This window comes from Phoenix dactylifera, unplaced genomic scaffold (assembly GCF_009389715.1).
Source record: "Phoenix dactylifera cultivar Barhee BC4 unplaced genomic scaffold, palm_55x_up_171113_PBpolish2nd_filt_p 001105F, whole genome shotgun sequence".
Lineage (NCBI taxonomy): Eukaryota > Viridiplantae > Streptophyta > Magnoliopsida > Arecales > Arecaceae > Phoenix > Phoenix dactylifera.
In genome coordinates, this window is record NW_024068451.1 from 1 (window position 1) to 24,244 (window position 24,244).

General features: G+C 40.3%; 1 protein-coding gene and 1 non-coding gene across 3 annotated transcripts; both read left to right on the forward strand.

The window, feature by feature from the left end:
- Positions 1 to 9,116: 9,116 nt before the first annotated feature.
- On the forward strand, positions 9,117 to 17,901 carry LOC103707639 (homeotic protein knotted-1-like). 2 transcript variants are annotated; one of them, XM_039121519.1, is made up of 6 exons: positions 9,125 to 9,229; positions 9,336 to 9,700; positions 9,779 to 9,901; positions 10,015 to 10,147; positions 16,921 to 17,174; positions 17,422 to 17,901. In XM_039121519.1, exons 2-6 carry the CDS (start codon positions 9,365 to 9,367, stop codon positions 17,626 to 17,628), a joined length of 1,053 nt encoding a protein of 350 aa, XP_038977447.1. In that variant the 5' UTR covers positions 9,125 to 9,229; positions 9,336 to 9,364; the 3' UTR covers positions 17,629 to 17,901. The 2 variants fall into 2 exon arrangements, with proteins under 2 accessions (XP_008790432.1, XP_038977447.1); XM_008792210.3 differs by having other exon boundaries at positions 9,117 to 9,700.
- A 5,903-nt stretch (positions 17,902 to 23,804) lies between these two features.
- Positions 23,805 to 23,876, forward strand: TRNAH-GUG. Its single transcript has one exon. It is a non-coding gene; the product is annotated as a tRNA-His (tRNA).
- Positions 23,877 to 24,244: the final 368 nt, after the last annotated feature.

Here is a 24,244-nt window from a genome sequence, read left to right on the forward strand (position 1 = left end):
ACCCTTCATCTCACGGGAAACAGGTAATGTGTACCTTATATATAATGAAATGTCATTTTGCAAATAGGTCCCTCTGAAAGCCACTATTTGGAGCAAAGTCCAAAATAATCAACAGAAACAGACATAAATAACCACCAAAAACAAGTCCATCACCACAATTGAAGATTCTAAGCCCATAGACGAGAAGCCCATGCAGCCTTGTCCGTGTCAGGCCGTCCATCCCATAGACAAAAGGACATTATTAACCCGATGGGCCAGGGAGAAGGATTACTAGAAGGACCTCGACAAATCCTATGCCACCAATACCATAAGAACAAAATAATCTGAAATATTTTTTTAAAAAAATCTTGAACCATTTTATGAATTTATATGGTTTCAAATTTTCTGATCTTTGGAAAATCAAACTGATAGTAATGGTTCATGATTCTTCCAATATGCCCAACTGATCATGAATTAAAGAAGTTCGGTGATGACGGTACTTGATGGTCATTATTGATATATGTAACATTTGTTTCCAAAATCATCAGAACCCATTTCACAATCTTATGATGATTGTTATTCCGCAAAGGGCATGAAATAGCAGAACTTGAATGAATCGCACGTCATTAGTATGCAGAGATAGATTATTGCATGCAGTGGGATCGTGTATAGATGTGCATGCATGGAGAACCTTAAGGAAGGGTGGCTAAGTATTCTCATGTGTAAATACTTTTCCTCCTACACAGTCCTATTCTGTAAAAATATAGCTTTTCTTTTCTTTGGAGGAAAAAAAAATCTTGATGGCAATTCAGACAACACAATTTTCTAAACCTTTGATACATCTTATAGACTACATCACAGTAAAATACAGCTTCTATCTGGCATTCATCGAGCATCATTATGCAGTGCACGGGTAGCAGGATGATGCCAAGTTGGCAAACAAAACTGGACCCCTCCAGTGGCTGGAGAGCATCCAAACTCCACGCGAAGCCCTCGCTCCAGTCGTTTGAATGGTCTCCGAGCCCCACTCGGGGGAGCAGAGGAACCGTACGTGGATACTTGACACCCCATCCTCCACCTAAACATTACTTTATGATCCTTTCCTATGTTTCTATCTTTATATCTCATAACTTGATAGGATCGCCACCGAGCACTTTGCCAAGCCTAACCAACAAATTGCCAGAGAGACCATGGCCATCTCATAGGGCGGCTCCCACCTCACATGAGTTCCCTGCACCATCACTTGGAAGCTGGATGCAAGTTCCATCTCCAGCGCCGCAGTGATGAACAATAGCAAACATCTCAAATTCTAAAACGAAGAACATATCAAGGAATCCTCCAACAGTGATGAACATAGCCTAACAGCATTGCCATCACAAACATTACACGTCACATCATACAATATAAAATTCATGATTAACTCAGTGGTTCATAAGTCATCAACAAGGTCAAAAAACAAGAATAATTCTTACATTTTACAATAATTTATAGAACACTTTGTGTTAGTATAACTTGATATAGTTTTGCTGAAAAAATAATATAACGTGGATAGTGATTGGCGAGCTTACGTGAGTGGACGAACAATATCTATCTAACTGTCAATTGAACTTAGGTCGAATAGTTGGCACCACTCTCCTTTAACGAGGTTTTGTGTTCCAATCCGGATGGTAGCCTTGGATTAAATGGTAAGGAGAGACCAAGATTGCATAGAGGACAGCATCAGTGGGTCCTAGAATAAGGACCTTGTGGCCTTTGATCAACTTAATGGCCCCATCAGTAGGTTGGCTTCTCAGAAGTGGGCCATGTCTTGCGCGCCCGAGCATCTATGTAATAGTTTTTCTCGAGAAGGCAAGGATATAAAAAAAGCCTGGCGAATGGCCGACGGCCGTCCACGTCACGCGTCAGAATCGTATCGGATCGAATCTTTGGGGGCCGGCCGACAGACCCCGCGGGGTTCGCGCCGGCCGGTCGATCGAGGTTGGATACCAGCCCAGATTTGCCTGGCTTCGGTGGGTCCCGGCAATGCCCATTCCCATGAGTGGGGCCTCGCCCACGTGGCATCTTCTTTCCCCGTTATTTAGGCAAACTCTTAAGTCCTTTTACCTATTCCCGATTGCTCCGGCTCGCGTTTTGCAACCGGAAGGAACCGGATACGGTTCACCAACCCAGCTTGCATGTACGTGAGAACTTGTTGGGTGATCGTTCTCAGGTCGCAGGGATTTGGTCGAGTATATGATAAGTATTTACAGGTTGGAGGTTCGTACAAATGGCACTATTTTTAGCCTTCATGCTTTCCGTTTCATTGGTATGATGCCTTAACTTGTACCATCATTGAATAATATCTTTGCTTAAGCTTTATGGTATCAAGGACGGCTGCTCCAAACAGGCCAGTGATGTGGATTTGCGAACCACAAATTTGATTCATTAATCATGAGGCTCCAGGTCCCTTTATAGCGTCACACATTGACTGCTATTTCTTTATCATATCTGGGGAGTTTTGCTTACGTGGACTTTTTTGCTGGCCAGTCATGTTTAACTACTTCCTTCAAATCAAAATGATGCTCTAAACAAGTATCCTAGCCGACATGATCTGCCAAAATAAGATAAAATTAATGTCTACAGTAATTTCACTTGTTTTCTTTTCCAATAAGTGCATTTCAATCAAATTTCGAAGGCATTTAGCTGCCTGCCATGGACTTTAGACGAAGACTATGCACATTAGTTGCTGGCTCTGCGGCTCAACCGGCGACCAAAATAGCCACAAGTTAAAGCTGGACAAAATGAGCCGTGCTGTAATTCTAAATGCTCTAAGATAAAAAATTTGCAGTGACTAAAGCAACGTAAGTAGGGCTGCTTGAAAGTGACCAACAATATAGAAACTTATTTAAAATGTTGTTGGACTTCAATGGTTTCTGTCACATGAGGGGAATAATATATTTTTTTATGGTTCTCAAGAATGCTGTCGCCCTTCTTGGCAAGTCATTGCGTTTTCAAAGCGATTTAGGGACTACTGCTAATGTTTGGTTGCTGACCATTCTGCACTTTTGTTTTCCTGTTATTGCCGCCGGATCTCGGACACTGATATATGAATTATCTTCGTGGATCTACGAAACAACAAATAACAGATAATGGCTCCTCAGATAAAGTTGGTAAGGATTTTTTTTATGGAACAAAAGAAGAAAAAAAAAGAGACAAAAAATAAAAAGAACACAGAGATGGGATCTCTCCCTAGATTTTAGATTATTCACGCTATTTTACTGAGAACATTTGGACTTATTTATAGTTGGAATCTCGAATCTTCTAGAATTGTATTTTAACAAACATGAAGTCTTACCGCACCAACCCATTGATACAGCGTAACAACTTTGAAGGCAATTGGAGGCTAAGATGCTCTCCTTATGGAAGAGATGAGGCTGCATAGTACCAGTCTTGGAGGTCATATGCTTCCACTCCTCAAAAAAAATTTGGTAATTGAAATCACCATATAGATCATAAGTTGGACAAATTCCAACTCACCATATCACAATAATTATTAATTACCCTAACAACAATCTTTCCACCTGATGGGGGCAAAATGGATCGTCCTGTTCGCTACAGTTGGACCACCCAATTTCAGCCAAATAGACTCCAACACTAGTTGAGCCGAACCTCGGTCTCGCCAAGAGTCATTCCGAGCTCGAACTTCGTCAAGGGCTCAATCGACCTTGGACGGGTCTCTCCACTGCTACAATTTGCGCCGACCTTCTCCGATGCCCATAGCAAGGTGCCCCTCGTGGGACAAAGCCGCGAGGAAAAAATTGTCGTGCACGAGACGCGCACGATGTTAAGCACGTGCGTATTCTCCCAAAGCAGACAATACCTTGCTTTCCATCGAGCTGCTCCAGTATCTTCCATAAACAACACGCTCTGGCCAAGCTCAGGGCGCCTCTATATTCACCGACGCACCCCGACCGAGCTCGGGGTGCCTTATCCAATGACATGGCCCGACCTCCGAGCTCGGGACGCTCTATCGAGCGCATCTCGGAATCAGGGATGCCGGGCTAGCCTCAGTACCCGTCAAGCCGATCTCGCCGAGTATATGATGCGACCTCTCATCGAGCTCTATCTCGCTTACGCCCACCTACGTGGTCGTATATTGCAATATCGTCGCGCCATGCTTTACCTACTGGCCTACGACAGTCGAGGACAACGCCATGCTATTCCGGCTGTCCCCTGCTACGACTGTCAATGACTTACCATTCGCAAGGACGAACTGCACTGCGCGCCATAAGCAGCCCCAGCTATATGCTATCTGGCTTAAAGCTACTCTCTCTCATGATGAAATGGGCCATACCTCCGTCACCTGGACATGTCTACAGGAACTATAAATAGCCCCGTAAGATAACGTAAAGAGGAACTTCTTCTGAAAATCTATCCGAAATTTATTCTAGCTTGATCACCGGAGGATTCTTATTGAAACTATCGGTAAAATTTTATGCAGATTTGCTACCGCATGGGAGGTAGCTCATCTTTTTTCTTCACCCTCTGGCAGCTTCTTCGACTTCTTCGACGTTGTCATCCTCGGGCTAAATTTGAACCACAACACGGTCTATTCAATGTTTTGCTCATGCGTGAAACCTTAAGCAACCTTTTGATCCCTCGCATCTTCCGTACCTCCATTTCTTAATGAACTTAGCGCATGCTTTCTCTTTCCCTTTTCTTAAAAAAAAGGTCACCACTAAAATATTGATTTATGAGCCTCTCAATACAACTCGTCGATTAGTGATGGCAGATACTACGGTAGATATCTTGAGCTTGGGACGATAATATGCTGTGCGTCAAATCAAGCTTGCAGCGTTAGTGGAACCTGCATCGCCCAATGCAGATGAGCTTAGCAGCTTATACAAACGCCAAGAATACCTTTAACTTAACGCGTGTCGAACAAAGGAACACATCACTGGAGATTATTCTCACTTCCATGGTTTCGTATCAGGGAGGGAGGGATCAAGGTGGGGATGGGATCAGGATGGGGTTTTGCTTTAAATATTGCATAGGGAAATGGCGACCATGGGTGGAATGACGCGATGGGTGCCTGTCAGCGTGGAAACGTCGTGTCACCCCGCAAAGCTGTGAGTGGGCTCCGCTGCCGGAAGGAGAGCGCGAGAGTCTCGGGGGGCATTATGGCCGCGGGCCCCAGCCCCATCCACCTCAGTCTTCCCAGAAATTATTACACGGACCAAGACTCATATATCAGACACATGTACGGTGCAAAACCGGCACTTTTAACTCGATCTTAAATTATATAAATATGAAAATGTTTTATGGCGAATGGTCCATTTGATCTCGTCCATCTAATAATTAGACCAGTCGAGCTCTTTCTGAGCCCCGCAGCTTTTTCCTCGTTCCCTTCTCTCTCCTCTCCCCTCCTCCTCCTCCTCCTCCTCCTCCTGCAGCCATCCTGCTTTTCTACCAAAATAAAACTCATGGAAATAAAAAAGGCCTGAGAGTTTGGGTTTGGGCCCGCCCAGTATGCTACCTATCACTGTTTACCGTTGAACAAATATTCGTACCTCGGTCAGTCTGTGCTTGTCCTGTTCATTCGCTTTTACACTCTTTACCAGTTTCCTCGGAGTTTTAGCCACCCTAGGCGAGGACCAGTACTCGGACTAGGTCGCAGGAGCACGTGTCATGGGGACAGAGACAGAAAAAGAGCTGTGATCTGGTGAGACAAATCCTGCACAAATTTTACGGAAGCGTTGTGTCGCTCTCCCGTTAGCTAGATTCAGCGCTGAAAGGTAGTATCAGCCATGGTCCTGTTCGCTAAAGATTAGGTCCAATGAAAAGTTTCATATTTGCTGTTAGATTTCTATATTGTTTTAGACTCTGCAGCTGACGAAAGGAGAAAACAAAAGGTTGAATACAGTGACCGTGTATGAGCATGATCGCTCGTTTGAAGTTTGGTTTAATAATGTGAAGAGGCTCGCCAATATTTCGTGAGTCTTATGGTGATTCGCATGATGAGTAAGGTGGCAAAAACTTTGATCGCTCTATTAGATCTTCTTAAAGGAGCTTCTTCTACTATTTTCACTTATGTGGATAGCCTTGCACGTATTTGATGTGAACTGCTAAATTAGTTGATGGATCCTATCTTCGCCGGTAAGTTTCCAAGCAATCTACAAGCGATACTTTCGGATGGGCGTTTTGTTTTCTTGCTGAAGCTCTCATGTGATTAATCTACCGTGGGTACGTATTATCATCATCGATTACGTCTAAAAAGAAGTCAAAATCTATCTCTTTGGATTGACGTACTTTACTGTTTAGTCCTTGTTGATTAGACAGTTTATTTATGCTCCCTCAATTGTGATGATTATTCTATGCTGAGTTACTAGTCTTGACCAAGTTCAACCATTTGTAGAGAAAAAATAGAACTCTGTACAAAAGTAGGCACGAAATCCTTGCAACTAGACATATTTGTGCACAAAAGACTAGCCTCAGGATGCGCGTAACAAACATTAAGTGTTAGGTAATGTAAGGTTAGACATAACATGATGACCAAATGACCGAGCTTCTTCTACCTCCCCTTATGAATACCAATGTAACTATATATGATGCAGGCATTTTTTAATGCACTTTGCAAATTGCAATGCCTAATCTTTAAATCTTTTGCTAAAGACTTGTTATTCTAGTCTGCATTTTTTTAAAAATATTTTCTTGATCTATCAACTAGCATTCTAGATATAACTAGCCATAATTTTAGCATAGTTGTCTACTTCATCCTTTAGTTTTATTTCTTAGAAAAACTTCTTTGTAAGAAGATGATTAAATAGATGGGACTGCACTTTGAGATCTGCTATTAATTATCCATTTAAATAATAGGCAAGAGAGCCACCCTGATTTCTAGACATAAAAATGATGTGGTTGCAATTTCTTCATTAGATTACCTAACCAGAGATGATTTTTATTGATGGCTTGGAAAAGAAAATCCATCATCAAAAGAGAAAAGGATACACATAATGCTACTCGTGCACTTAAAACACTTTGACATTGCAATTTTAATGTTCCCGATCGTCATAAAAATTATATATATTTAATTATAACTTGGAATGTTAATATTAGTTCTGCACTTGTTCTCTTTTTTGTAAAGTTTCAATATGCAAGCATTATGATACTTTACCAATGTATTCAAAATATTTGCACAAGATTGTTTGTTTTTAAGGTTTCATTTCAGCTGATATATTGATCAAGATATAAATTTGTATCATTCACCTACTCATATAGTGTATCTATTAAAATCTTGGCATTCTGAATATCTATCTATCTATATATATATATATATGTGTGTGTGTGTGTGTGTATGGATATATATGGTTGGTGCATGATGTTAGCTAGTGCAGTATGAAAATATTAGTAAATCTCAAGACTGGTATCTTGGATTAGGTATTGAAATGTTTTTCTTTTCAATTTTTTTACACTTTAAATCCTGATTTTTTCTAGTTGGTCATCCATCAATACAATATACATCTGAACATTTATGTAATATGATTGTCATTAAGAGCTCGTTTGGTTTGCGGAAAAATAAGAAAAAAAAGTGTGGTCAACGGAAAAATAAAAAAAATGCCTCTTGTTTGGTTGGAGTTTTTAAAGGAGAGAAACGAAAAAGTTGTATTCCCATAGGAATATGATTTTCACGTTTCATGGAAAAGTTTTTTCCATGAGAAACATAGGAAAGTTACTTTCTCATAAGCCAGAAATCAAAATATTTTTATTTTTTTTCCAAAAAGATCTTTCACCATTAAAAAGGCATTAAAAATCTAAGTTTTCTTAAGGGTTAATAGAAATTATACATAACTTTTTCAGGAAGTGAATGGTCAACCAAATATAAGCATTTTGGAAATTTATCACTTTCTTATGGTCAACCAAACATACCAAAAGTATTTTTTCAGGTATATTTTTTTCAGAAATCTTCTTTTCAGAAATCATATTTATAAAAGAAAAAATGCTTCATGCGAACCAAACGAGCCGTAAAGTGTTATGACACTTCTACCTATCCAGTTATCATTCCCTTTTGGATGGGAGAGATTATCAAATATGGATGGTGGCATTTTCACTGCAATTTTCAACAAGATTATTGTAATAATTAATTTGTTATCATTTTAGTTTTTTTTTTTTTTAATTCAGCGAGGTAACAAATCCCTCATCCTTCCGAACACGCATTGTGACAGTGTAGAACTGAAAACATCGTAGGCCGCTGCATGAAGTTGCTTTTCCTCATCGGTCCAAATTGCTCGTAAGAAAACAGCGCAAGCTAGTGCGGCACAGCAAGCCGTGCTCAGGGCGAGAAACCGAAAAAATGGACCAAGGAACCACCGTAAAGGATAAGTCTTTTATCATGCAGACTCCCAAATGGACGAAGTAGTCGTATTTTTCCAATACGCCCCTTAACTGGTAGCATCTTTCCCATCCCTATGTATTCAGCTTTATTCCAAAGATGCCCCGGCTTTCTACATCACCATCCCTCCATCTCATCTAAGGTTCTCGCTTCATCCGTTCCGATGCTTACAAGATGCCGTGAAGACAAAAACCACAATTAGACGCCGTAAGCTGGCAATAATATATATATTTGTTGAAAAGAGTTGCACAGTTTTTTTCAACCTTTAACAACCCTCTCGATGGGCCACAAGCAAGCGGTCTTGTCGCAGTGGGGAACTGGCGATGGCTTGCCGGTGCCCGCCGGCCATTCCAGCTCTCCGAGGACTCGACTGAAAACATATTAAGAAAGAGAATATAGTTGATCATATATATATATATATATATATACGTACAGTCACGATCGCATAGGAATTAAAATAAGGCATGGTGTGAGACTTGTGAGTGCGTCGTGACAAATATTATATATTTATTATATCTTATACAACAACTAGTATTGGTCCGGTGTATCTCCAAGCCATTTCCCCAATGGAAGTCACTTTCTCTCTCGTCCCCATCACTTCTCTCGTATTCTTGTGGATTCTGGGGGTAAATTTTTTTCAGTTGAGGCTTTGAGTTACATCTCTACCGCCACTGCAAAAAAAAACAAAAAAAAAAAAAAACTGCTCCTGTCTAGATGATTTGACATCGGAAAAGAAAGCCACCAGATATTATGCCTTTCCCCTCTCTCTCTCTCCCTCTCTCTGTCTCTGTCTCTCTCTTTTGGTGGTGGTTGCCATCCATCCCATCTTCTTCCGGCTCTCTCATCTCCTCTCCGTCGGATGATATATAATTCCGTCTAAAGGTTTCTCTTCCACCATCTCCTCTCTTGCTACTTTCCCCCGCACTCCTCTCTTCTCTAGCAGTCGTTTCTTGTACTTTTTCTTTATTTCGTTGATATACTTTGGGAGGTCTGGAGCGTCTGGTAGCTGGGGGAGGGATGGAGGAGTTGTCCCAGACGGGGGCCAACCCCAGAGGGGGGCGCTTCATGTACGCACCCTCCTCCGTGGTCACAGCCTCAACCACCACCACCACCACCCCAACCACTGTACTGGTTGCACCCCCCACCACTGCCTCCATTTCCATCTACTCTGGCACAAACCCAAAGGCGAACACTTTTCCCCACCTCCACCCCCCCAAACCCGAGGCCGCCTCCTCTTCCTCCTCCCACCTCTACCCGGTCACCAGACCTACTGACGTGGACGCCATGAAGGCCCGAATCATCTCCCACCCCCATTATTCCAACCTCCTCAAAGCCTACATGGACTGCCAAAAGGTTTTCGAAATCTCTCACGACCTCCTTTTCATGTTAACGTTTATAGCAGGTAATAATAACATACATGTTTGTTAACAGGTCGGAGCTCCGCCGGAGGTGGCGGACCGGCTCTCGGCAGTGGCGAGGGAGTTTGAAGTGAGGCAGCGGGCCCACGTGGGCTGCCGGGACCAGCCGGCCGACCCCGAGCTCGACCAATTCATGGTACTTATTTTCTTACAACCACTCAAACTTGTTGCTGAACCAATTGGTTGTTTTGAATTTTAGTTTGAAGATCCAAATTGGTTAATATTTTGCAATTTTTTGAATCGTGACAGGAGGCATACTACCATATGCTAGTGAAGTATAGGGAGGAACTAACAAGGCCAATGGAGGAGGCGATGGATTTTATCAGGAGGTTTGAGTCGCAGCTCAACTCCCTCACCAATGGATCCTTCTGCATCCTCACTGGTAAACCCCCACTGGTACTGGTTAAATTTGTGATTCTACTGGCTAGCTAGCACTAAATATGTTAAATTTTTATAATTGATCAACATTTTAGCATCGTGAACAATTAAGCCATTGGGTATTGGGATAGAAGGTAAGTTTCTTGGCTTATATTTTCTCCTCCATATGGGCTGTTAATCCATCTGGAAAAGAGGAGTGGTGGTGTGGTGTTAGGGTTTCGGACGCTTGGACTGCAACAGTGCAACGCCGAGGCGTACGGCCGTATGCCAGTACGCCAAGTACGTTGCATATTTATGAGCGAAGACACCCTTCTTTCACGCGAGCCCGTAAACAGAAAATCTTGACCGGCTTCTTGCTTGCTTCTTCTTTCGTTATAATTGTCCACACCGTTCTCTTTCTCAAAAAGAAAAAAAAAGTGGATATTACTACTATTACTCTCTCCCTATATCTTTAGATGTATTATAATTCTTTGTTTTTTAAGCGATCCTTCTATATGGATGTATCCTATATAGTAACGGGACATATAAAGGGGAAGGAAGGCTTTCTCTGGCTGTCTCGCGAGGCTATAGTAGCTATCATTTCCGTTCCACTGTATATTGTGTTTATTATGAGGGGAGAGAGGAGGAAAACGAAAGGGGCTTGGAGGGCATCTATACATGTACAAGCAGTCTTAATGTGAAAATATTTAGAGAGGAGGGAGATGACAAGACAGATTTTGGTCTTAAAAAATTTGCCTTTTCCGTTGTGGACAAGTGCTATCTCGGGGTTCCAAAGTCTCGGGAATAATCGTTGTATCACTTCCCTTGTTTATCTATTTATTATGTTATTAATTCCATCTTACACTTTATGCTCCCCTTCCCTCTCTAGGGTAATGGGGCATGTAGCAATACCAGAAAGAACATTGGATGCACGAATTATAAGTTGCTGTCCTTTCAGTACAACTGACTTTGGCGACGGACATAGTCTTGGTGTTGGCTTCCCACTTGAATATTAGATAGATTTTGCATATTCTTGATCATGTGGGGTAGATTGCGAAGTTCAAATACTTGAAGGGTATTATAAAAGAAAGCTTAAAACTGAATGGTTGTTTCTTGTAGCTATGAAGCTACTTATGCTAGCTAGTGCAAGATTTTGAAAATTTGCTCATGACTCAACTGCACCTAACATTTGTTCAGCAATTAATGAGTGATTAAGTAATGCTTGTAATCTTGCCTTGTTTTGAAGTTTTTTGTCACACACTGAATTTATGATATCTGGACTGTGTTAATGACTGCAGTTAATGTAAGTTGGAGTTCTGGAACTGACGTAGGATATTAAACATTATGTAGCAATGCATTGTCATATTTACGGTTCTTGTGCTGGTCTTGAGCACGAATCTCATGGTAGCCATACAATCATTTGTTTAAAATAATCAAAAAATGCATCTTGTATTTCTGGTACTTCTCCAAATTCATTTGCATTACACTGAACTTAACGAGTGCATTTTCCTTGAAAAGTGGAGATAATGTGACAATTATTAGGTTTCTTCAAAATTATGGAGAATTCGTATTGCACTTTTCTCCCTTGGAGGATCTTTAGTAGGATGAGCTAGGCATACTTTCAATATGTTTAGCCAAAGCAAATTTTGTTAATGTCATAAATGTCTCTTGTTTGCATATTTGACATGCTGTCAGCTTGCCTTCATAGAAGGGACCTCGACCAAAGACATTTATTAAAGTGTTCTGTGTATATTGCTCTGCAGTATTTTTTTCAGACAGTACAGTATGCTCTAACTAGAAGTAACAATTTTTCAATTCTTTCTTCTTCTGTAGATTGTTTTAAAAGGAAAAGATATATCCTATTTTTGAACAAATTGAAATGTAAAGAATCAGCCAAGATGCTCTATATATTGTCTTGTTGCTTTGTTCTATCCATTTGTCTTTTTATCCTTTTTTTCGTTAAACTTATATTGTTTATATATTTTTTATCCTGTGTCGTGTACTATATTTTGGTGGTTTGTTTAAGGTTTAATGATCCAATAGGGGAGAGAATTTTTCCTCAACCCGCACAGCTAGAATCTTTCAAAATAAATTTAGGAAAAGATGAAAAATTGCCAGAAGTAGAGTTCACTTTTTTTTTTCTTTCATCTATGACCAATAAATGATTCAATTGATGAATTAAAATTGAGGCAGATAGCCTCTATTTATAGTAATTGTAGTGAGATCCGTTCTTGCATAATTCCCATTCTTGCATAATAGGATTAGCTTTTAAAAAATAAAATAATTATTAGAAATAAAAAAATTTAAAATTCTACAAGTTCTACATTGACTTTGTCTTCTGTTGCTCGGACTGATTTTTTACAGCTTAGTAGATATGTTTGGTCAAATTTTGTTTGACCAGCCTATTTCATTTCCCAAAAGATGGAAATTCAGCCCATTTCAACCCTTTAGGGGTTGGCACTATATCGTAGAACATTAAAAGTTATCCAATTCTAGTAAAGATTATTTCAATTGGGCATTGTATGTCATGACCTTCGGAAGTTTTGTATGCGATTTAGCTTTTGGATGTGGCAAAACTCGCTCCTGGATTTCGTCTAGCTCAACCCATAGTAGCCAAAGTAGTCCAAATCGAGTCCGATTATCCTCTTGGATCACTTAAAATTGTTCATTGGTCATTTGATGCCTTTTCGTGGCCATGGTTATGCCTTTTCTAGCTGTTTGTGATGTGTGATTTTATTATTTAAGTTTGACTAGCATTCGGTTTAAATAGTCAAGTAAATGTGAACACCTTCCATATCATCCACTCTCCATATTCTTCTGGTTCTTTAGTGTAACTATATTCAACATTGTTGTATGTGAATAATAGCATCAAAGTGCCACCTCTGGCTATATGCACCCATGCTCACAATGGACTGGACACATGCATGCTTTGCTAGTCAGCTAGTTTACCTCACGGTTTGCATGTTTTGCATGCTTGGACATCGTATGCATACAGGTTCTAAGACCTGATTTTCTCTTCCATTGCTGACGCGTTAGGGCATGATTGCATGATGCTAGTCACCACAAGAAAAAGATGGAAAGCCAATACTAAGCTGTTGATGCTTGTAGAAAGCGTCGGCAGCTCCCGAGCGTGCCAAAATCTCTCGACATTTTTAAGAAGCGTCAAAGATTAGCGATGCTTATAAGCAGCGGAAATTTTAAACTGGCCTCCCATGACGCTTTTCTGGCTAGTGTTATTAGTGTCGTTAAATTTCATGAAGAGGACGATGATAATGAGCGTTGTCGGACACCAAAACTCCTCCTACATTTTCGATCCCCTTGCCCCAATCCAAACCCTAAATCCAAACCTCAATTTTCTCCTCCTCATCCCCCTCCTCTGCCTCATCCCCAAATTAGCAGTGCTAATTTGTGATGCACCAAAGCATCTTCGGAAGCCTTGTCCAGGCGCTTCACTTGCCTACGCATGTTAAAAACGTCATCGATTAGCGACAATTAAAAATGCCGTTATGATTAACGCACGACGCGAACCAAAAGGCATCATGAATTTGGTTTTTCATGTTTGCATTGCCAACACTTTTTCGATGCTTCTTAAAGTGTCGGGGCATAATCATGTGACGCTTTTGAGAGTCGCAAGTGACTTAAAAAGCGCCATCAATGCCAGGGATTCCTATAGCGAGTCATGGCAATTTTCACATTACCATTCTCTTAGCAATTTATCTGCATTGCTTTTAAATAACTGAATGTACGGGCACAACTCATTTGCATTTTCAGACCCTCATTAAGAATTCGGTAATCATAAAAATATACTTTGATTGAGGTGAAGATCATGGACCTTGAAGATATAAAAGTTATAATTAGCGGTGAGCCATGGTTGCAGCTGGACCATGGCATGGCAGGTTTGACTCACGATAGACATCTATTAAATGCTGCGATGGAGCTTTAGCTTTATCTTTGACTCCTTGAACATTTTGTCAGACATTGCATATTTGAGGTTTTGCAAACATGGTATCTTCATCTGAAAAGCAATTTAGTTGGTGACTGAGGTTTGCCTGCTGCGCTGAAAGGATCTGTCTAGCTTAACACTTTGGCATAGCTTGTTGCTTGGCTTTGTCTAAATCTCGTGATCTAATTAGCTTCTATGAATAGATGTTAAACATACAGATTATAATAGCAAAGCATGATTTCTAGGTTAAGGAGCTAACCATGTTAATTACCCTATTGCAAACATGTGCATGCAAAGCTGAAAGTTACAGGCTAATCCTATGGTGTTTTTTCACCATGAATCTCGAGGTTTGCAGATCGTAATTTCCTATTAATATGTATCTTAAGAGCAAGCCAAGATATGATTTAAAGAGGAAAGTGGAATTAAGCCTAAGTATGTCTGAAAGGTACAGGCTGATCCTAAGGTGTTTTTTCACCATGGAATATGGCTACCAAGATGACTGCAAGGTATCTAATGGATGAAGTGGGATATGAGAATATGAGTTAGATGTTGTAGGCTTTCAAGAACGTGGATGGTTTTTTCGAGGTGCTGTGCCCTCCCTCAATGTTTGAGTTTGCTAACAGGCTAAGGCAATATACCTGCAGAACAACGTCTTCTGGATTTTGCAGGTGGCAATCTTGAGAACACCACAATCCTCTCGCCAACACCTGCAACTCATGAATAGTAAATCAAAGTATGATGGATATAAGAATGGGAAGCATATTTCTGTTGCTGTAATCATATCTCAACCCTCAGGGCTCTGCCTTGTTTGTAAAATCCTTAGGGTTGCGAGGCATAGATTGAGGCACGAAGGTGTCTCCTCCAAGATGCCCTGCCCCCCTTGTAGGTAATGAACATTCCCTACTATAGTTAGGAGAGAGCTAAAGGTTGGAAAACTAATATAACAGAAAGATTAATATACCTAAAAAAGATAATTTTTTAAGATATTAGAAATATCATCATTTAGTAGCTAAATTTTGTCACAGGATGTATCCTTGAGGGAATTATACTTGTTTTTCTTGGCACTATATATTTTTCCATTTATTTGAATTGCACACATTGCATACTCCTAACTATGTAGCAGATGAAACTTTAAAAGTCCTATAATGCTGAAACTTTCTAGGAAACAACAGGGCAGCATTTAAGCTCACAATGATGGGTAAAATAAGGATAGTTTTGTCTTTTGAAGGTGTGTACGATCATTTAAACCTGAAACATGAAAATTGGTGCAACTAAATTAAGCATTTATGGATGGGGAAAAAAGTTGAGTTTCAAAGCTATGAAAAGATTCTTAAATAGTGATAAAAACTAGAAGGCTGATTGTATGGATGTAAAATAGAGTTGCAGGTTTATTTATTACGAGGATGTGGAACTTGACTAGGTGCTCTTGAAGATAGCCTACCGAACTTAGTTCAGTAGGTTAGCATCGGAGTTCTTTGGTTCAAAACCTAGGCAGTGGCATCCCTGCACTATTCCTGAAGAAATGTTTTTACGAGGATTAACCAAGTGTTTTAGGGTTTTTTCTTTTAAAAAAAATATGATCTTCAATGGTTTTGGGGGTCTATAAAGGTGATGCTTTATCGCAAATACGATTGCAAAGCAAAGGGTGAATCGTTTGGATAAATATGGTAAATCAATATGTTGGACCAAATGAATTGTCCTTGGAGTTCATTGCAAGCATGATCAAGTGAACCATTTTGCTTTTATCTCGCTGGAAGTCGAAATACTTGAAATGCGAGAATATGATAAATATGTAAATAATATTTTTTTGTTGAGGATTACATTTGAGGTTTAGTGTCATGGGAAATAAATAGTGGGAGAGAATAGGATTGATGTAGATGTCTTTAAATGATAAGGACTATGCATACATCTAGAATGAAGAACGAAATTATTAGTACTTGGCTGATCTTCAAATCAATATCTGGATGATGTGTGACCACTAAATTGAGACCTACATATGTAATATCCTTAACTATAATTGTTGAACTAGAATTTTGTGCAAGTTGAGGCGTGCTAGTCTATTTAGGGGATGATGAGGCACAGTGATAAACCTTTTTGGGGTAGAAAACCTCAAACACTTGCATGTTGGCTTGGTTCAACTTTGCTTCTCTGTTAATTTATGAGTCTTGTTTTACCCTTGAGGGATATAAATATAGTGCTTGTTTCTACTTTTCTTCAAGATCCACAAATGGAAATTGATGAAAATATCTCCAAAGACAACTGACCTGCCTATATATGGATGTCCTACACTTTTATTTGTAGTTCCACGAAAAGGGGAAAAGATTCCTAAAATTTTTATTTGTGTTGGCTGAAATAAGAGAGGAAATGGATGAAAAATGAATTAATTTGTATATATGCGCATGTCTGCCACTCTGATCTTCTTTAAGCAATTTTGTGCTAGTTGATGAAAACACAAATATTATAAAAAGAGATTGTTTGAATGAAAGATTCTGGACTTCTTACCTTTATCAAAATCATCTGTAGATGTTTTAGGATTATGTTGTTTTGGAGATACATGGCAGTCATTCGGCCATTTTAGTCCTTTTTGTCAAGCCCTACGACCTTTGTTGGTAAATTTGTTTCCTTTATTTTATATTTATATATATATATATATATATATATATATATAGAGAGAGAGAGAGAGAGAGAGAGAGAGAGAGAGAGAGAGAGAGAGAGATGAATATATCACTTGTTGAGGTCGATCAAACTTTGTATAATGCTTTCTTGTGGTGGAAAAACTGACAAACTGATGACAAGATGGTGTGCATTATAAATGTTCAATAATAAGTTGTTTCTGTTCCATTGGAACCATCCAGATGATAAATGTGGAGCTTGTTCCTCTGAAGAGGATCACCAAGAAGGCAGTGGGGGCGAAACGGAGCTTCCTGAGATTGATCCCCGAGCAGAAGACAGGGAACTGAAACACCATCTGCTGAAGAAGTATAGTGGGTACTTGAGCAGCCTGAGGCAGGAGCTGTCCAAGAAGAAGAAGAAAGGTAAGCTTCCGAAGGAGGCCCGGCAGAAGCTGCTTAGCTGGTGGGAGCTGCATTATAAGTGGCCATATCCCTCGGTAGGCTCTCTCTCTCTCTCTCCTTTCTCCATATATACTTATATATATATATATTATATTCTTGATAGCATGAAACCAGGTTCATCATTTCAGTATCAATAAAGAGTAATCCTTGGCAAGCTGAACTAGATTACATCATCTTTCTTCTTGAACAATCTTCTTGATAGGGAGTACTGATTTTTCTTGCGTTTACAATTGTGTTATACCTAACTACTGGAAGCAAACATGATTGCATTACGATGAGCAGGAGTCAGAAAAGGTGGCCCTGGCAGAATCGACTGGCCTTGATCAGAAACAGATTAACAACTGGTTCATAAACCAAAGGAAGCGGCATTGGAAGCCGACGGAGGATATGCAGTTTGTTGTGATGGATGGTTACCATCCCCAGAACGCCGCTGCTCTGTACATGGATGGGCATTTAATGGGTGAGGGCTTGTACCGATTCGGACCATGACCTGGTCTTGGTGTACCTGGCTTTGTTGTAATAGTTTCTTAGAGGCCTGTTTGTTGGGGAAATTGAAGTGTATGGTTATGCTTGTGGTAGTGGGGAATTTTCATGATTTTTGAATGCCCGTCATCTTTTTTTGTTCGTAATTTAGGGGCTGTAACTAGTAATGCCGTTTGTACTAGTTATTGATGTGGCTACCTTCTTAAATCTATTGAAGTTATTGGTGTAACAAATATTATTACCATCATGGCAATATTTCTGAATAAGTTGATGATTTTATAGTGTTGGAATATTGTATCAGTTGCTAAGAGGTCATCTTCTGATGGGCCGCACTACGTGGGCTAGGCTTCTTGACAACTTGTGCTTAACTCCAGCATGTTAGCACGTGCGGCATTTAAGCATATTGGGAGCTCATTTTTTGCTTGACGGAAAAAACCCGAGCTTGGAATATATTTTTGTTAACCTTCGCCTTCAAAAATATTTTTGTTTGTCAGCATTGTCTAAAATTTGTTCATTTATTAGTCTACCCGCAACGTTGCCTCTTTTTTTTTTTTTTTTGCCTAGGAAAAGGGAAGATGGGATGAGGAGAATCTCATTCGCGTTGCAACTCCGATTGGGCACTCTTTCTTTAGCGCGTAGAATTTTTTTTACTCATATTTTTTTTACTCGTGGTAGAGCCTACTGGTATGGAAAAAAAGTTTCGTTTCCACCGTGCTACCACTTTGGTGGTTCATTGCCTCTTTTTGTGAAGCATGTATTAGTTGGATGGCTTCGTTTATTCTTGGTTCCGGACCCTTTTTTTTCTCTGAGCAAATTGATATGTTGGCACCAATCAGATAATTTGGTGATATTTTTAATATAATATGGTTTAAACATGCCGCAACTAAGGATTTAATCCTGGATCTCTTTCAAAATCAAGCTCTTGCTCGTGGGGAAGGTGAGCATGGTAGAAAAATAAAATTATTGCATTTCTGGTAAATGGGTTGGAGAAGAAATCTCGTTCCCATGGTTTTCATTTATTGAGATTTTCAAAAATTTACTCATGATCTTTGGTCGATTTTTTTTTCATGGGTCCGTTGTTTTTGCTGCATTCTGCTATTCGCCTTTGGTTATTTGGGGGTCGATTCGTTTATTGTTGATGTCGACTCAAGTTTGTTCGGAGTCGAGTCGTTATCCATTAGGGTCGACTCGTAAAAGGGCAAGTTTTTATTGCTATCTAAATTTTGTTTGTAGCTATTTTAGGGTCGATTCGATTTCTTTACAGGTCAACTCGTGATCTTCAAGGATCTACTCTTCTTCTTAAGGTCGACTAGTGAAAGGGATGGCTTTCTTTGCCATATGTATTCTAGCTGCGGTCATTCTGTGGTCAATTTAGCTTTTTTAGAGATGGACTGGTGAAAGGGCTGGCTTTCATTGCTTTTTGTTTTCTGTCTGCAATCATTTTGAGGTCGACTCAACTTCTTCAAGGGTTGACTCAAGAAAGTGCCAATTTTTGCTATACTCTGTCTTTTGCTTATGCTTAATGTGGGTTCAACTCCATTTCTTTAAGGGTCGACTATATTTCTTCAGGTGTCGACTCAAAAAATTGCTTGTTTTTGCAGTACTTTGTTTGTCGCATGTAGTCATTGTAGGGTTGGCGCGTCTATTTTTGGGGTCGACTCATGATCTAATAGGATCGACTCGTGAAGAGGTTGCTTTTCATTTTTTTTGTTTTCTTTCTAGGGCATTCTGGGGTCGACTCGACTTCTTCAGAGGTCAACTCGCGATCTTTATGGGTCGACTCGTCTATCTTTGAGGTATTGACTCGAGTTTGCTTGGGTCAATCATGATCCATTAGGGTCGACTCATGACATACTAGGGTCAACTTATGAAAAGATTTGTTTTTATTGCTTTTTATTTTCTGTCTGTAGCTATTTTAGGATCAACTCAATTTCTTTAGAGGTCAACTCGTAGTTTTTAGATGTCGACTCAAGAAAATGCTTGTTTTTGCTACGCTGTCTTTCACCTGCAGTCATTTAGGGTTGGATTGAGTTTGCTTAGGGTCGACTCGTGATCTACTAGGGCTGACTCGCGAAAGGGCTGGCTTTTATTTTTATCTGTATGCTTTCTACGACCACTCTGGGGTCGACTTGACTTCTTCAAAGATTGAATTGTGATATTCAGAGATCGACTTGTGATCTTCAGAGATCGATTCAAAAAAAATACTTGTTTTTGCTGCGCTCTAACTTTCATATGCAGTCATTGTGGGGTTGACACTTTCATCTTTGGGAGTGACTCAAGTTTGCTTGGTGCAACTCATAATGCACTAGGATGGACCCTGGAAGGGCTGGTTTCATCCGCTAGGATTGTGATCTGCAGCTGTTCACCGCTGCATGCGGCGTAGAATATATGTAGCTTCTCTAAGGGGTGTTTTTAAATCCTTAAAAGAATAGATGCCTCTGGCAGTAAACTAAGGATGAGCTTACCATGTCTGAGAGCTCTTTCACATTTCAGAATCCACTCTTCTGTTTGGAAGTTATGACAACAACGGCTAGTTTATTGGGATTTGCTTCTTAATGTCATGTCCTGCACCTAGCGGATCTGATCTTCACTAAATTTCTTGTACCCTTTCTTTCCCCCGGCCCCAACCCCAAACATTAGGTGTAGTTGCACTAGTCAGTTGCATCTTATGCGTGTGAAGTTAAAAAAAAAAAAAAAAAAAAAAAGGAAAAAAAGAGAGAAAAAGACCGTCGCCGGACAATGGGAACTCAGTGAACTTGTAGAAACAAAGGCCTGATGATCCACATGCAGGTCCCACTTTCCACTACTCTAAAGATTGCAGTGTTCAGAGCTCGAAAGGGTCATTTCCTTCTTCCAATTACCACAGCAAACTAACAAATATCCGTACTGCCTCCACCAGCAACCTTTGCACCTGTCCTTAATTTCTGTGTGTGGCTAAAGTACTCGAGTGCACCAACTTCCTACTTCCTCCCAAGCAGCTAATCCTCCACCTATATATTCTTGTAGAAAGGAATCATATGCAAACAGACAGCAGAGGATGAGATGAGAGATCTCTGTGACCCTTTGAGAAGCCTTTGGAAAATCTTCCGGTCGCGTTCTCTTGAAGGCAGCCCTCTCCCTCTCTCTCCCTCTCCCTCTCTCTCTCTCTCTCTCTCTCTCTCTCTCTCTCTCTCCCTACACACACACACACACACACAGAGAGAGAGAGAGAGAGAGAGAGAGAGAGAGAGAGAGAGAGAGAGAGAGAGAGAGAGTTAAGAGTTGGTGGGGCTAACAAGAGTGCAAAAAGAGGAGCCTTTTGTTCCCTTTAGAGATGAGCACTAAATGTTCATGCGGTCAGCGATCAAAGGCCTCTGGGGTAGCTTTCTGGCGGTCCATTTACTACTCCTCCCCCCCCCAACTTCTTTCCTGTTCCTTTAGAGATGGCAGAGCTCTTACTATCTCTTCTGCCTCTCCTTTGTACTCCCTTCCTCTCCACCATTATAATCCATAACCAGCAAAGGTGAGTCCCCAACAAGCTCTCATTTTTATCGACTACTCAGGGATCCTCGCCGATGGGCAATCTCGGCAGAGTCATCATCTTCACGATGGTCTTGGTCTCCGTTGTCGCTGCATCCGTCACGTTGGCTCAAGAGATCGGCTCGATATCTTCTTCTCCTTCTCCTACTTACTACTCTTCTATCAACGCTACTTTGGAGGAGAAGAGGGCAGTACCAACTGGTTCGAATCCTCTCCATAACAAGTAGACTCGTGGCATGGCTGGCCAAGGTCAAAGCTCCTCGGATGATTCGGTTTAGAAAGATGTTTGGCTTTCTTCGTATATTATATGTTTCAATGTCTGTAAACTGGATCTTTCTCCATTAATGCCTATACCAGATAAGTAGCTTTCTCAAAGGTGGTTTGCTGTTTGTTGAGACAGTAATGCATGGCCATATTATCATTGAGATGGAGATTGCGTGATACTTACTAACACATTAATTCTAATTTTCTGTTACACTACAGATTGATATATCTGAAATATACGCGATCTTCATGCTATCCAAATGAATTAAATTCTTTTTAAATACATTGGATCTCTTATCATGGTGGTTGTCAATGAGTCTAGAACTCCTCAACCCCAGGTCATAATGTTGGGTGCCTTATATATTATTAGTGTGTTTCTCGAGTCACTTTTTGAATCTCTTGGCCTACTATGTTGTGGCATGAAATTAATAACCAATACACAGCAAGGACCGCCCTGCGCGCGGGCTATATTTAACGCCTAGGTTGCATGATAATTAATGCTAAGTTGATTGCGTTAGTTCCCTAACTCCCAATACTTGAGTTGTGGATAATGTTAGAAATCATATAATATTAGAAGGATGGAAGGTGGCCGGTGCATGCGCTGGTGATTGGAGTGTTGTTTTTGCGTGGGGGTGCGAGAGAGTGGATGTAGGTGTCTCATATGGACTGGAAGGAGAGGTGGGTTGGGAAAGGAACCTTTTCTTTTTTGTCACTTCGATGAGGGGCATGAGGTATAATCATAAAGATGGGGAGGAGGTAGCTCAGCTGCATGCAGCTTTTGCTTTGTCGGGCCTTTGGTTGGTTTTGTCTTCTCATGGTGGTAATGGCGTAGCTGCGGATGGTTGGCACGGGAGCACACGACATAAATGACTTGGTACAATGAAAGCAAACCGTACAACAAGGCTTAAATTCTACGAATGTGAAACTTCGTTGCATCCTACACCACAACAAACAAAATCTATGGCGACCAAATTTTAGTAACATGAAGATGCCCCTTGATGCAATAACTGTAGCAACTCAGTGCCTACATATAATATATTCTGGCCATATTAATTAAGTACAAGTATTTTCACCATGAAATTGGTATGATAACATCATAAAATCCACCCTGATTTACTTGGTTTCTTCACAAAGAAGTCGACTCTGACCAACTGCGTGCCTAGGTAACAAAATCTTTTAACTTGTATGAACATATGCATTGGAAATAATTGTCCCCACAAACCTCATTAGCAGCTTTCTACATGTTTCAACTGACAGACCACAATTTTTAATGATGCCATTCACGGATATGAGTTGCGATCATAAATATTGTTTCTCGAAAAAACAATGTTTAACATAACAAACTGATGATTTAGTAACAGGCTGAGCATGTCTCGTGGCAGTAACCTAACATCCAGAATCCCTGAAAAGATAGAGGCGAGTTCTTTCTTTTTAAATGCCTCGGTTCGGTAGCCCACCAAAACCAGTACAAGGATCCCTAGCTTTGGATCATCCCGCTGAAGCATCGTAACTTTAGTTGGGTTACTATCATGTCCTTTAACAAACATGGAGCCATGGCAGAAAGGACTTGGCACTTGCTTCCAAATATGTACCTAGATTTGTACTCCCTCAAGAAATTTGGACGATTTTTTCACCATTGAGAGGGCTTGCGTTCGTCCCATTATGGCAGTTGTTCCTGACTCCGGGATAGGGGCCAGCAGTCACCATTAAACGACGTGTCAGTGGTGCGTAGTAGTTGCCCTTTGGTGGAATTTTGTTGTTTTTTTTTTCCGATGTGGAGAATGAAGACAGTAAAGCACTTACCTCAAATTTATTAATGCGAGCTATTTACAAGAAGCATGAGTTTTGGTTTAATTTAACAAACATGCATAGCCATTAGGTTTAGCTAATCAAACATGTTTGTTCTTTCTTATAGTTTGGTCTAATTTAACGAATATGTATATCCATTAGGTTTAGGTAATCGAATATCCATATGGCGAAAGCATCCACTCCCAGCCATTCAGCTAATGAAATGGTGTATGTGGCTAGGCTTAGGGATTGGCAAAAAATTCTTGTCAATTTTGTTTTTTATTTTTGCTCATCCACTGCATCGTAATTGTCCATCATGCTCCTACAATTCTTGTTGGACATCCATGATGCTTTGAGCTATAATCTTATTTTTCAAATATGCCCTTATTTATGAAACATACTAGCTATTGGTACAGACATGAACTAAGGACAGCCACACTTAAAGTAGGAACACACCACCCTTCTCCTTCCTTTTATTTTTCTTAAAAAAAATAAAACCAAGCACAATTCACATGATTTTGTATACGTAGCATCAAAGCAAATCGCTTTTTGAGTGCTGCAGCGACAAAACCTCTGTATATGTTTAATTGAAGTCACAAGTTGACACCAAAGTGGCTGTAGTTTAGTGGTAAGAATTCCACGTTGTGGCCGTGGAGACCTGGGCTCGAATCCCAGCAGCCACATAGATTTTATTTTTTATCATATAATTTGCTTTTTTTTTACTCGACAATAGGTCCTACATTTAACTTCTTTTTTTTTCATTCTACATAAAAAAAACTAAATTTAAAGTTTATTATTTAAAATAATTTGCCAACTATTTTAAAACTTAATTGCCTCATCTAAATTTTTGTTTTCCAGAAGAAAAAAAATTTAGATTATAGGGGTGTCATAATGGAACAAAGTGGACGCCGAGACCCGCCACCTTTCGCCTCCCCACTTCTATCTAAGGCTGCAAATGGGTCGGGTCGACCCGTGACCCGATCCGACCCGACCCGCGTAGATCCGACCCGACCCGAATTTTAGGACCCGCGGGTCCGGGTCGGGTCCTAAA

Coding starts and splice junctions, on each gene's coding strand:
- LOC103707639 (XM_008792210.3), top strand. CDS start 9,365: ATGGAGGAGTTGTCCCAGACGGGGGCCAACCCCAGAGGGGGGCGCTTC. Junction 9,701..9,778: donor CCTACATGGACTGCCAAAAG/GTTTTCGAAATC, acceptor GTTTGTTAACAG/GTCGGAGCTCCGCCGGAGGT. Junction 17,175..17,421: donor ATAAGTGGCCATATCCCTCG/GTAGGCTCTCTC, acceptor TACGATGAGCAG/GAGTCAGAAAAGGTGGCCCT.